General features: G+C 47.5%; 1 protein-coding gene across 9 annotated transcripts in view; it reads left to right on the plus strand.

Moving 5' to 3' along the window:
• RBFOX2 (RNA binding fox-1 homolog 2) overlaps positions 1–11,501 on the plus strand; it is a 174,269-nt gene extending 162,768 nt beyond the window's left edge. For 4 of the 9 annotated variants that reach the window (XM_056340177.1, XM_056340181.1, XM_056340176.1 and 1 more), the window contains 3 exons: positions 2,783–2,871; positions 3,846–3,918; positions 5,085–11,501. In XM_056340177.1, coding sequence (XP_056196152.1) covers positions 2,783–2,871; positions 3,846–3,918; positions 5,085–5,129 — 207 coding nt within the window. In that variant the 3' untranslated portion in view covers positions 5,130–11,501. The other 5 variants (XM_056340174.1, XM_056340175.1, XM_056340182.1 and 2 more) reach the window with 5 other exon arrangements.
• Positions 11,502–14,282: the final 2,781 nt, after the last annotated feature.

Below are 14,282 nucleotides of genomic sequence, written 5' to 3' on the forward strand. Positions count from 1 at the left end.
GGCCATTATAGTCCCCATTTTTGGTTTTATTTGAAGTACACACAAGTAGAATTTGCAGATTGCTTTGAACTGAGCAGGTCTGCCCCTGCGTGTGTACCTCTATCCTGTGACTTTTTTTTTTTTTAAATTAACAGTAGCTTCAATTTTGCATCGGTGCATGGTTAAAAAGCAATACACATGTCAGCTATTTCTTAACTTCATTTCTCCAATAAATTATTTCTCCTGTTTTTTTTGTTTGTTGTGCAGTTGACTGAAGAAATGTTAACATCCCGCTCTAAATCTCTCAGTGGAGTCTCTGTTCCCTTCTCTGATATAACAGATGGGTTATTGCTTGTTATAATTATTAACATTGTGGTGTGGGACAGGGCTAGGGTGGGAGCCATTTTGGGGGGCGAGGGCGGGAGGCTGCGGGGAGTCGTTAAGGTTGGAATGTTAACTCCAGTGGTGACTGACTGTTTCCGTAATAGCAGGTTGTTGTGGCTGCACGCTCTAGTACTTGAGGCTGTGTACTTCACTGAGCTTGTGGTAGAGCCTAGGGCGAACTGCTGTCCCAAGAGAATGCTGGGATGGATAGAACTAGCCAATATGAGTCTGAACGTGGTGACTTTGCTGGTTGTTCTAGCTCCAGATGTCAGCATGCTTAGTTTTTAATTTTGATTAATAAATGTTACGCCATTCCCCCTCCCACACCTGATTCCAAGCCTTCTTTTCTATTCTTCTTTTTTTTGTTTGTTTTGTTTTGGTTTGGTTTGGTTTTCCTTTATGAGAGACATGAGTTAAAAGAGAATTACATGATAACCCTTTTTGGTTTCAAACTGCATCTTGCTGTCATGTTCGGAGTATGTGCCAGGCACATTTGAAATGGCTTTTGATCTGAAATGTGGCTGGCAGGTGTGGGGCAGAGTGGGAACCGGGGTGCTCGCTGAAGCTGGCTGCCCTGCAGAGGGTGTGCCAGGCAAAAGTGCCTCGTGCGCCATGCCCAAGTGACAGACCCCGTCGAGTTCAAGAAGCTCTTCATCTTAAGGGAATACCACAGTGACATTGGTATGAAGTTTTGTCTTAATTTGGTGAGGCTGAGGGAGGTTGGATTTGGATTAAGGCTGCATCTCATTCCTCTTGTCTCCATCATGTTTCAGAGGTGGGAGTAATGGTGGTGCACTGATAGTGTGCCAAACCCAGGCTAAACCTCCCCAAACCGTCAGTCCAGTGCAGGGATTGAAACAGCTAGATGAGATTGAAAGGGCAAAACTGTAACATGACATCTCTTTCAGGCAGTGTGGAGATGTTTCAGAGGTGTAGATTTGTGGTGTTCTTTCTGTTAACTAGAAGATTGAAGGAGGCTGTAAGTCCCTCTTCTCCAGAGTAGGAAAGGGTCCCCAGGCATGTTTTGGATAGCATGTTAGCGCTCATGGGGCTAACGCAGGCCCCCCAAAAGCAACAAAAAAATAACTTAAAATCATTACTTCTAATGTAAAAGCTACCTAGCCCAAAACTGAACAGTGCTGAGCAAACGCACAGTCCTGTAGTAGAGATGATCTTGTGCTCTTAATGACATATACACAAAAGATCTATAGGGAAGAAGTGGTAGAGGTATATGTTGAGTTGATTTTGGAGGTGAAGAGCATAAGTCTGCCTTTTGGTCCTTGAAACTCTGAAATGTCAATTGGAGAAAAAAAAAAAAAAGCCAGGAGCAATCTGGAATTTTCTGATGTTATTTATGGCTCATTGTGCCAATGAGCAAATCAAAGCCACGGTTCATTTACCATTGCGCTCCCCCCCGAGTTAACAAAAATGTGTTCAGAAGTGTACAATAAAGAAATAATATCTCACCTAGGCTTCAGAGCCCTCTGTTCTGCCTGCTGTGCAGCCTTTGCCCCTGGTCCGAAAGATGGCTGGCCTCCGTCCTTCGTTACTGCAGGCTGTGCAGAGCTGCCTGCCTGAGACGGGTTTTCCTCTGCTCCAAGAGCTCCTTGTGGGAGTTCCAGGAGATAACTCGCAGGTCTTCCTCTGGGTCAGGATTCACATTTTGCCAACCCAGCTGTAAGTACGTTTTTAGTAACTACCTTTTATCAGTGTAAGCATTTTAAAGACCTGTACTACAGGTGTGTAGCCTGGGCAGAAATGCAGCGGCAATACAGACTGTTGTGGTGTAATTCCCCTGACCTGTTTCCCTTTTACATGGAGAGAGGAGAGAACAGTCTGGTTGGTATCAATGTCACTTTGCTTGTTGCCAGCCCTGAGACTACCAGGGACTGTCTTCTCTTAACTGTCTTTTCCTGATAGCTTTTTGGCTTCTTTGGCTATCAATACTTCTCTGCTTCTGGACCAAATGAAATGCTATCCTTTTGGGTTTCCAGGGGTTAAAAAGCACAAATTTTTAAAATACGCACTTCACAGAAAGTGCCCACCTCCGATTTCCCCAGCTTAAGAGGTCGTAAAAATTACATTGCATGCAAGATTTCAGCTCTCTTTTGGTTTTCAGTTCCTTCGTGCCAAATTTAATTTCCTGCAGGGGTCTAACCGTGCTCAGGCTTGCTTCAGTTTCTTCCTTCTGATAAACAGGGTGATAGAAGAGTCTCCCTGGTCCTTCTGAGGAAAGGAATATACATGAGTTAATGGGTGATGCTTACAATAGACATGACATGGCAGCTGATGCAGTTTGAAACACTTCCTCTTCTTGTGATGTGTGTGACTTTTTTTTTTTTTTTTAATTTATTTTATTTTTTAATGCTCTGCGTGGGTGGACAGGTATCTGTAAAGTCAGTTCTCTTCTCTCCTGCAGGGTGGATATGCAGCCTACAGATATGCACAGCCTGCTACTGCAACAGCAGCCACGGCCGCTGCAGCCGCTGCAGCAGCTTACAGCGATGGGTATGTAAGGGGGCGGTGTCCGTGGGGGCTCCCTTGCTGTGCTCAGGGATTCAAGGAGCAGTGATCCATTACAGCACTTCTACTTCTTTCCCTGGGCCTTTGTCTTACTTGCACTCGCATGTGCACATATGCATGCACAATCCAACATGAAAGACTTGAATGCACAGTTTGTCTCTCTGCTTCTGGGCAGTATTGCCCTCCGATGTATGTAAGCTGGCACAAATCCTGGCCTCTTCCCTGTCCTTGTGATTCTCTGCACAAAGGAGGCAGTGTGGTTACAGCCTCAGTCAAAGGATCTAGCCTGTCTTGCCAGGTCCTTGCTCTGTGACTCTGGGCAGGTTGTTTAATCACTGGGTGCATTCCTCTCCCCATTCATAAAGTAAAAATTACTCTGCTCATACAGTACTCTAGGATGCTTTAACGTGCAAATCTGTATGGATGCAAGGATTATCAGAGTGCTTGCCATAAGATTTTTTTTTTTCATCTCCTGTGCAGTGAGGCTGTGTTTTAATTCTAGCATGTGCAAGACCATGAAAGTTTATATTCCCTTCTCATTCTGGAGAATCCCTCACTGCTTTCCATTTAGCAGCTGTTACCATGCCAGTAGCACTAGTGTCAGCAGTCACTCTCCTCCCAAATTGCATCATGTGAGGTAAGGGATGCACTAGTGTCATTTTCAAAGGTACTGACCTCTTTCCTACAGGTCAAGCTCATGGCTTCTGCCACATTCCTCCTTGTAGGCCATTCTCTCACCCATCTCATAAGATGCATGGCAGCATGCCCCTAGGATCTCTTTGAAGAGGGGCTGCCTGAGTGCATGTGTGTGCATGTATGCATACATGTGTGTAGAAGGGCATGCTGCTTCTTCCATCGCCTGTGGTCAGACAGCTGTGTCTCTGCCCTCCAAAGTGACGAGTTGTTTTGGGTTTTTTTCTCTCTCTTTCTCTTTTTATATCTTTTCTCCCTCTTTTCAGTTATGGCAGGGTATACACAGCAGATCCTTACCACGCCCTTGCCCCTGCCGCTAGCTACGGAGTTGGCGCTGTGGTAAGTGTTTTGGTTTTTTTCTTGTGCTGTTTCTCATTTCCAACACGGGGAACAGCTGATCAGTGGGTATCGGGTAATGAAACTTCACCCAGAAATACTTTTTTTGTGCAGGAAGGAGGTCCTTGGCTGCAGTGCTGCATTCCAAGTTGTTCTGCATTCATATATTTGTGTTTGTGCACTAGCAAAGGAGCCAGGTTGTAGGAGACCAGTTACTACATGGTCTTGCACATCACCTAGTACAAAGGAGGTGGTAGAAGAATGACTGTAAATGGCAGGAGCCAGAATGCTGTTGGTGAATCAGTAAAACTGTATCAAGGTGATATATAGAGCAAAAATCAGCAATAGTTAAAGAGATGCAAGACACCCTTTCTTGCCATTTTCATTAACTTTAAAGGCTTGTGTTGCATGCTGAGAAATCAGTTCTAGGAAGCAAGGGAGTAAATTGTTCTCACGACATCTTGCAACAAAGCTGCTCCACTTGGTTCCCACTTCCACTAGTGGAAGGATGCAGTGTCCTGCCTGCCAGCAGCAGTTACGCAAGGGCTGGAGCGAGGTATGCTGGCATTGGCGGGGAGTGGAGCAGCTTGCTGAAACCACATGCTTGCCCATCTGCTAGCCAGCGCAGTATCTGTGCTGTTGCAAAGGCTGGAATACAAATGTGTTCAGAGAAAAAGACACCTAAATATAGATATCTGCAGAGTAGTGCCTCAGTTTGAGCCTCAGATCATCGTGTGGATTTTCCTTAAGTGTCAATGAAGGAAAAGCAGGTACTTCTAGGATACCAGGTCATCGTGTCTATTCTAGACCTTTACCTTAAGGTGAGGTGAAGAGCATCCTAAAAGTCCTGGTCTCTGCTATGTATAAAAACAGCCTAGACAACTGGCTCAGAGATGAGGACTCCTGAGTCTTCTCCCTGGTGCTGAACTCCCTTCAACTGAGGCTTGCCAAACTTCACCTCCAGCTGGCTGGCCATGAGCATGTCCTCCTGAGACATGTCCTTGGTGTTGCAAGCAAGGCTCTCCTCTCTTGCTTCTTAGAGGTGCTGATGGTGGTGGGTCAGTACCCAGACATGTCTGTTAGTCCTTCTGAAAGAATTTGGGTGCTGTCCTGAGTATTTCTTCACAGTTCTCCTCCTAACAACCTCTTCTGTCATTTAATTTCTACAGGCGAGTTTATACCGAGGTGGCTACAGCCGATTTGCCCCCTACTGAAGTGACGTGAGCCCCCTGCAAGTGGGACAGCCCCCCCAGTTCATGAGGCCTGGCTATTGCAATATTTACTAGTAGAGGAACTCTATAGCAAGACGAGGAAGAAAAACAAAAAAACAAAAGAGAAAATACTTTTTTATACCTCACTATGTTCTTCGAATATGTATTTTTTTCCTTTAAATTTCTGCCTTTAATTCTTTTGTTCCAAAGATTGTGCATTTTTTTTGTTTTGATTTTTTTTTCGTTTGTTTTTGGGGTTTTTTAAACTGTGGTAAAAATAATGCATTTCCGTGTCTGTATGTTGGTGCATAGCTTATCCTACCAATCACGGAAAAGGCGATTAGCGATAAGGAAAGTTGTTAGAAACTGATATCATGCAATTAATCAGGAACACGCAGACAGAGTTACTTCCCTGGGTCTGGTGCTTGGTGCCTATGAGACAGGAGGACACGAGGGAGAAGTCTCCACCTGCCGTGTTTCTGGTCTGCAGAAGGAAGCACTCTTTGGCTGTGGCTGGGACCTGAATGCTGGTGGGAAATAGTCATTTACATTTGGAAATGAGGGAAATGCAGAGACTTCCCTCATTTTTATCACCATCCGATGTGCACAGGTTTGGGGCAGTTTCAGCAGTGTCAGTAGTTTAGACTTGGCAGGAGAAGATATCCTCAACCTGCTGAAAGACTTTGCCTGTTACCTGCTATACAGGGGACAAGAGTTGGAAAGGTGTTTTTGATGAGGATGATCTTTCACACACATCCCCAACTTATTCTAGCTTATTGTTCAGCACTGCTGGTGGCTGCAATTATTTTTAGTTTTCCTTCCTCCTTTCCAAGACCTTTCTCATTTGCTGTCCTTTCGTCTTCTTTCCTTGCGGAGTGGCAGATGCAATGCAGCATCACACAGAGTACCTCTGTTGTGGACAGCAAGCGGTTAAACTTGTAGAGGTGAAGTGCATGCAGCCTTGCAGAGGAAGAAAGCTAGCAGAAGAACCATGCATCAGTGCTGTTCTCGGGTGATCTGAGATCCAGCGTTGCAAGGTCTCTCCCTCTCTTCACCCTGAGGTGCTTAGGCGCTGCTGGAAGTAATCTGTTTCAAATAACATGAGTGAGGAAAAACAAGTCATGTATAAGCTGCTTGAGGTAAGGGGCAAGCATGAGGTTTGTGTGGGGGAAGAGGGTCTCTTACATCTTAATGTTGATCCTAAAGTAGTTTTGTTTCTGTCAGGAGTTTGAGGGGAGGCAGAAGCAGTTTGTGCAAACTCTGAACTCATAGGAAGTTCCCACCGCAAGCTATTTCAGGCTCTTACATAGTTGCGTTGAAGCTTTGGGTCTGTTTTGCCCAGCCTCTCTTGGAAAGTTCTGTACCTGGTCTGCTGAGTCCATATAGACACTACATATTGACAGATTTGGAAGCAGAGAGGCTCTTTACGGGAGGGCTTCATGACTCCCAAAACCGTCTCCCTTCTGCTCTCATGTACAGTGATCTTGCTGTGTTTCAAAGTCAGCGTTTTCAGACGACTTGTGTGAGCTGTGCTGTGATGGGGAGGGAGTTACTGTTCTCCAGACCTCCCCACTCAGCTCCTGGCACCTAGAGTGCTCCCAGTAACCCCAGCGACCAGAGGCAGGGTCTCTTAACTACATGGCAGAGAAATGCAGAAGTGTGTTTTGATTCTGCTGCCTTGAGTACTGGGGTGAGCCTCGCTGCCCTGAGAAGGGCTGCTTGGAGTGTGGGTTTGTTGGTGGAGCCTCTCCAGCTCCTGTTGTACACCTGCTTCTCCATCCACCACTGATAACAGAATAAGGAACCTCCTGCTCTTAACACTAAGCAATGTCAGCAAGCAGAGCTCCCAGGGAGGTGTCCTGGCCCAGCCGCGCACAGCCAAGCTTTGCTTTTTTTTTTTTTTTTTTTTTCCCCCCCTCTTCCTCAGCGATACACATAGCCTCTCTGTGCTCAGCAGAGAGGAGGCACCTCAAATGGGAAGAATGGGGAAGCCATTAGTCAAGCTAGAGACCCTGAAGCTATTGATTCTCTGGAGGAATAGCTAGATAAAGGGGACACCAAACTGCCAGCCTGTTGGCCACGTTTTTGGGTTTTTTTCTTCTTTTTTTTTCTTTTTTCCTGGTTTTATTGTTGGGTTTTAACTTTTGTTTTCCAAGCCAAAGTTTGGTTTGTTGCTGTTATGACAATTTTTTTGTTGTTTGTATATAAATATTTTAGTTAGCTTGAAAATGGGGAGGGGGGAACAGGGTCTTGGGGCTTTCACAAAATCTAGGAAATGAGGGGGACTCGGGGTGTCTGGGGGCTTTTACTGCCCGAGTTGGGGTAGGGGAGGGAGGACTTGTGGTAGAAACAGTCATATTCGAGGGGAGCCAGTTTCCACTGCAGGGCAGCCAGGGGACTTCTGGAGCTGAGATGCAGCAAAAGCCTCTACTGGAGTAGTTCTACCCACCTGTGGGTGGAGGGGCTGCGTGAGGCTGTCCCTTCCCTTGTCCGCAGGCAGTTCCTCACGCAGCAGGTCTGCAGGCTGCGAGCGGGAGCAGTGCAGCTTGCAGAGCCCGACAGGGGCAGCTGCTCACCCCACTGCCCCTTTCCTATGTTTCAGTTCAGCTGGTTCTGACTGCAGCTCCCAAAAAGCTGGCTTCTCCCTCCCCGAGCGTCCTCCCCTGCCCTGGCAGTGCCGCTTGCTATAACCCCACTGCTACTTGGCCTCCCTGGGAGTAGGGAGGCCAGCCCCATTTCTGCTTCTGAGCAGAGTCTATGCATGGCAGCTTCAGCCCACTCAAGTATATTAGGAGCGTGAGGGGTTTAGTGCAGAAGCGCCCAACCTTTGCAGGGCTGTGGTCCCCTGCTGTATGATCTCAGAGTAGTACCCACTCTAGAACATCCAGCCTGATTCCTCCTGTATCCGAGCCCAGCCTGCACTGGTTGCTCCCTGCCAGGCTCCTGCAGTGCATTAACCAGCCAGTGTCTCCTTGACTCTGAAGTTAATGCTGCAAGACCCCCGCTGAGGAAGGTTGCTGATAGCCCAGCGTCCTGCTCTCAGCAGGGAGCTTCAGAGGGGACACCGGGATGCTTGCTTGGCTGGGAGCTGCAGGTGGCTTGCTGGTTCCACATCTCTGGAGCACCAGACCTCCCAAAACCTTGCATGCCAGCTCAAATTTTGCAGCGAGGTTTCTTGAGTGAGTGTTGTGCTGTGGCAGGAGAGCTCTTGAACCTTTCTTCCCTCTTGGCAAACAATAGCTCTGGTTTCGCTCGGATGTGTTATGAATTGGCTTGAGATGCGTTCGGAGTAGCCAAGCCGTGGCTGTATCCGTCTTCTGATGAAGTGAGGACAAAACCTATATCTCCCTATGCAAAATGAATTACACTTAATGAATTATACTGGGCCCTGGCTTATTTAACTGATGGCAGCTAGTGCCTGTCCCCAAGATGGGTCTGTAGTCGCAGGCCCCTTGCAAAGCAGGGCTTGGCCTTCTGAGGGAAACCAGGCAGGCAGCCTGGCAGATAGCTTGCTCTTTGTCACCTTTTAGTCTGGTGGCACCTGGGATTCCTCTTGATGAAGAGGAAAAGTAGGTTTTTTTAAGTGTTGCTGTTTGTACTGTCTTGCAATAGGTCTGGCCAGCACGTGATGCTATACTGATAAAATTTTGGATTGAAGAGTTGATTTATTTAATGTGCTGGTCTATCTTTCCTTATGGTACAGTTGTGCTGGTACAAGAATAATTCTACTAGTATAGCATATTCTCTACTGGGAATAAGTTATACTGATGCCCAGCATGTTAACAAACTGTTGTCACTGTCCCTGTGCTAGGGAGGCTGCACTGGTGTAGGTGGGTTAGCTTTTTTAAGAAAAGCCATGACAGGACCTGGAGACAACGGGGAACTCTGTATGAGCCTGCTACAGCCGGCGTTGCCCAGGTTCAGCAGTTACGTGGATCGTGTGATGAGTTGAGATAGACAAAGCCATGTTTTAAAATAGCTGTGGCTTGGCTGTTTCAGTGCCCAAGAGAGAGCAGACTTGCCCAACGAGGAAGAGCACTAGCTCAGGAGTCAGAGGCCTGTCTTTTGGGCAGGGCTCTGTCGGTGCTCCGAAAGGGTCATTGCGGAGCGGTCGTGTTGCTGCTGGACTTCGCTTCCCTGTCCCTAAAGTGAAGTGGGAGTTTATCCCCTTTCTCACCCATTTTGAGACCTGTGGATGTGAAGTGCACAGCAAGAGCTGAGGAGGGTTATCTGAATAGCTGGCTCGAGTGCTAGTTGTGGAACGGTTAATAAAAGCATTTCCTTTCCCAAAAAGAGATGCTGGCTACTGGGGTTTCAGTTCCAGTGCCCAGAGTTTCAGCAGCAGGGAATACAAAGCTGAGCCTCCCAGTTCCTACCTACATTTTTCCCCAGCCCGTCCCTATCTGTATCTTCCCAGCCCAGCCCTGAAGGAGGAGGCAAATGGAGAACAGGCTTGGGGAGCACTTAGGAGCTTAATAAAGGGAAACTCAAAACAACAGCTCTGGGGAGCGCTTTTGCTGAGTCTAGCTCCAAAGGGAAAGCAGGCAGACGGCCCGCTGCCTGTGACCTCCAGCCTGGCAGGGGAGGGGGAATGCTGTCCGTGGTGCAGCGGGGTGAATTTTAAAGTGTGTTACCTGTTTGCACTGTTTTCAAATAGGAAGGGGGGGTGGGACGGGACCCAACTTAGTGAAGATGATGAACATCCAATGTAAACTTCTTTGTGTTTTTATTTTGACATGCTCTTGGAAAATGTCAAACATTTTGTAGTATACACCAGTGAGACTTGACTCTTTGTTGCATAAAACACTATTTTTGGTGATGTTAATGTCTGAAAAGCCCCTTCCCTCCATCCCTATCTTACTGATTGTCCTCTCCACCCTCCAACTCCAGTAAACTTCTCTTCTGCAATGGAAACTCCAGTCAACAAGGCAAGCAGGAGTCTGATAGCCAGAGTGTGAAATGGGGCCCTTTTCAAGTAGGCTCTGGGGTTTCTCCCTGGTATGCCTTGCTCTAGCCAGGGGCTGGCAGGTTAGCCCCCGTCCCTTCACAGCATGTGCATCGATGGACATCCCAAGTCCCATTTAGGCTGCCACGTCCCCTCTTCATTGCCATTGCTAACCCTGGAAGGCAGCTTCTTGCTGGTGGTTGAAAGCACTGCCAGCGGTTGTCCCCTCTGGGTAGCAGGCTGCAGCTGGTCCAGGCTTGTGCAGTAGACAAGCTTCCTATGTTGCCTCAACTCATGGTAGAGCAAGAATGCATCAGCCAAAAATCTTGCCTGATTTTGCCAGGAGACTGCTGGTGTCTAAAACCGTCCACCCGAATATTCGTTTGGCTGGCAGTCGATAAAATGCCGGTTAATCTTAGGAATGGTTTTTCTTTTTTCTTGTTTTGTTTTGTTCTGAAGTGGGTCAATAAATCTCTTGCCAGATTCCCAGTTCTCTGCTGGTGGAGGGGCTTGTTGCTTCCCCAAGGTTTGAATTCCTTGCAGAAATCGGGCCTCCGACATTAGTAGTCTCAGTTTTGGTCATGTTTTTCTATTTTTCTGTTCACAGTATTTTGTGTGTGTGCGCGTGTTGTAGTTTTGGCAGCTTGATTTGGCTGCATTATCAAGTGACGAAATAATCCTCTTTACCCCAGGGGATATGATTTGTCTTTGGGTTTTTTCCTTTTTTTTTTTTCCTTTCCTTTTTTTTTTTTTTTTTTCTCTTTTCAATATGATAAGTCCTGCTTGTAAATAGCTGGAGCTAAAACCTGGGGCCGATAGCAAATGAGAACCAGGGCTGTAGAGCGATACGGAGCTGGTGGAGTATTTTACTGACCTCACAGGCTGATCTACTTGAGACTTGGAGATTTTTCAGTGCAAGGCTGAGATGCCGCAGCACCTCCAGTGGCAGCAACGGACTTGCCCCTTCACGCAGTCTCCCCAGCACCTCCCATTGCCAGGTACCGCCGGGGATCTGGACGTGTCCCGAGTGGGATGCGTTCCCTTCCCCTGGATCATTTCCTAGGACGCCCAAGCCGCTTGCCCAGGGTCCCATTTCCCTGCTGACTCTGGAGAAGCAGTATCTGCATCCCAGGGCTTTGTGACAGCCTTTAACTTCCCGCCCTCCCTCGTTAAGTATCATATTGTATAGTAGCTTTCAGACCATACAGTATTCATTGGGTTATTCCTATTATTATCAAGTAGCTGGAATTGTGAAGGTCGGAGTAGTTAGATCTTTAGCTTTTATTCCTTTTTTTTGTATTACTATCCATGTGTATAAATTATTGATCATGTTGCTGGCTTTTATAAACTCTAAGCAAGGGGGGAAACCCTTCCTAACCCTTTGCAAATGGTAATGAAGCACTGTTTTTAAATAAAAGAGAGAAACACCAGTCTGTTGGCTCCCACGTGTTGTCTGTTTTTCAGTGACTCTGGATGAATTTTGCTGGAGCATCTCCCTGGCAGGTAAAACGCAAAGACGGGAAGCTGGTTTGAAGAATGAGCTGGGACGTAGGAGCTTCTTAACGGTGATAAAGGGCAAAGCCTTGGGAAGTCACGCTGGCAGAATCCCAGACCTGTCCATGCACGGAGCTCGCTGTAACCCCACACCTTTCCCTGCCATGCTTTCCCATTGCCGCTTATTAGCGGAAAAGGGCCATTTGTTTGGTATTTGATAAGGAGGCTTCCCCCTCCCCACCCCCCCCACCCCCCCAAGCCTAATCTTGTTTGAACCTGTTAGTGTGGAAGGAGGGACAACCATTTCAAATTATAGTATCAGCGTTTTCTTTAATGCCTGCGTAGCCAACCTCCTGTCCCTGTTAGCACAGGTAGTGAACACGCACGACTGGAAGCTGGTGTTCCTGTGCTTGGCATGAATTTCCTCTAGGAGTTTGGACACGTCTTCTAATCACTGCTTCTGTTGTCCTGCCTGCAGAGGGAGTATTGCTGCAGACAAGTAGAAATTAATTCGTATTCTACGAAGTGCTTAGAGATCCTCAAGTGAAAAATCTCGTGCAAGTATATAATCAGATGCTTTTTCAGCTGAAATGATCCTAAAAATAATAAATCCCTGCGGCCAGTTTGCAATCATGGAAACCGATAACTGAGCAAAATGATACAGCGATGTATGCCTAGTACAGCTGAGGCTGGCGGAGGATTTTATTGCTTTTAGAAATGCCGGGTACCAGGAACAAAAGGGGTGGGACAAGGTGTGTCCCCGGGTGGTAGCGTTTGTCGATAACGATGCAGGAAGGCGCACGAGCTCCTTAAGCATTCCTTCCTGGTATTTACCAAAGAGCAGCGATGTGTTCCTGTCAGATGATCCTAATTTCATTCTAACAATAACTCAAGAGGATATTCAACAGTAACTGCTAAAATTAGATGCCTGGAAATCAGGGCTGAGTGACTGTTGTGGAAGAGCTGGTTTAAGGGATTCTGCATTGGTGAGACTGGGAGAGGTCTTGAAACAAAGCTCTGCTGCGCTGGGAGAAAGGTGGTGCGGAGGCACGCTTCACACGGGAAGCAAAGGTGCTCTAGGTCTTGCAGCCTACCTTCACTGCAAGGCAAAGCCATTAAACGGCTCATCCTGGAATTCACTCAGAAGTCATTAAAAGTATTGTAGTAATATTGCATTGCTCGCCGTGGGATTATTGAAAGTAGAGCGCGTCAAAGGAAGTGGATATGGGTTCTTTGAAATGCACTCCAAAGTTGGCTAAGGAAACGAGCACTGCCGAATTAATAAATTCCCTTTCTATAAGCTGTAAATAATTATGATAAATAATAGACAGATCACATCAGTCACAGCTGCCCGCAAGCCGTAGTGCCCGTTCCAGTGTCTGTAGGTAGCATCCGCGGAGGGTGGGGGTGCCACCCCTTGGGAGGGGGGTTGGTCACAACCTGGATGTGGGCGCTGGGCTGCAGGGCTTGGTGCCAGCCCCGGGCTCGTGGATGTGGTTGCTGAGTGAGAATCCCTGTGCCGCGTGGCTGTGTTTGGCAGCTGCATGTGCATGGTGGGGGCCTGGTCAATGAATGGTAACGTTTGCTGGGAAGCGTTTGGATCTTGCTGAAATGATTTATAAATTGAATTTGTAGAAGAGCTCAAGGGTGAGGTTAGTGTGGCTGCTAAGGCTGTGTCTTAGTCTGGCACTGACAAGCTGCATCAGGAGATTTGAGCCCGAAAGCCCAGAAAGAAGCCCAGGTCCCTGCACCAGTGGCAAAGCCGATCTGTTTCCATGATTTTGCTGCTGGCCTGCTTTTGACTATATTGGCTCAAGGAGAGCAGCCTCAGCAACCCTCTGGTAGGAGAGCGTAGTAGCTGGTGTGGGAGGGAGAATTACTTGCATGTTTTCTGTCTTTATACAGAAAATTAAGAATTTGTAGAATAATTCAGGTTGCAACAGACCTGTGGAGGTGGTCTAGTCCCTCAATGTCTTGCTCAAAGGTCAGTCAGGTTCACGTAACTAGCATCTTCAGCACAAGCTTGGAGGTGAAATACACTCTGGAGTGCCAACAACTTCAACACATCCTGGTAGGCAAGAGGTGACCCGTGCCCTCCGGTGCTTGCCTGCCAGCCCTGTTTCCTTCCCTGCACAGGCTGGGGTTGGTTGTCACCTGCAGCTGTTTCACTGGGGCATGCAGAAGGCAAACTGCAATGCACTTAACAAGTTCAGACAAGATGTGATTTTTGTGGTTGCTCTCAGGTTTGCCTGAAGTGTGACATTTCTGGCATGGCACATCCAGCTCTGACTCCTGCGGCTGCAGATGAGCTGGGAGCAGTTCAGCAATGGGCCTCCAGCGTGGTTGGAGGGCTGGAGCAGGGCGGAGGGGGGAGAAGGGAAACAACTGCAAGAGCTCATCTGTTTTATTGTCAAGAAGGACAATTAATTGCTTTCTAGAAGCACCTTGCAAGGAACAAAGATCTGACTTTTCAAGGTCTTTCCTCCCAACCAGTGTTGTAACACACCCCAGTGCCTGGGAGGTGAAGTCGGACAACTCCAGCCCTACCTGTGGGTTAAGAGGCTTGCTGCAATTAGTTATTTCTGAAGCATTTCTAAATGTCAAATCCTAATCCAGGAGCTTCCTGTGGTTTGTGCTGGCTAGCCCGATCGCTAACCTCATCCGTGATTAACAGTCTACTGTCCTGGGTGCTCTCTGTTCACCCTGGGCTCACACTG

Source organism: Falco biarmicus, chromosome 5 (assembly GCF_023638135.1).
Source record: "Falco biarmicus isolate bFalBia1 chromosome 5, bFalBia1.pri, whole genome shotgun sequence".
NCBI lineage: Eukaryota > Metazoa > Chordata > Aves > Falconiformes > Falconidae > Falco > Falco biarmicus.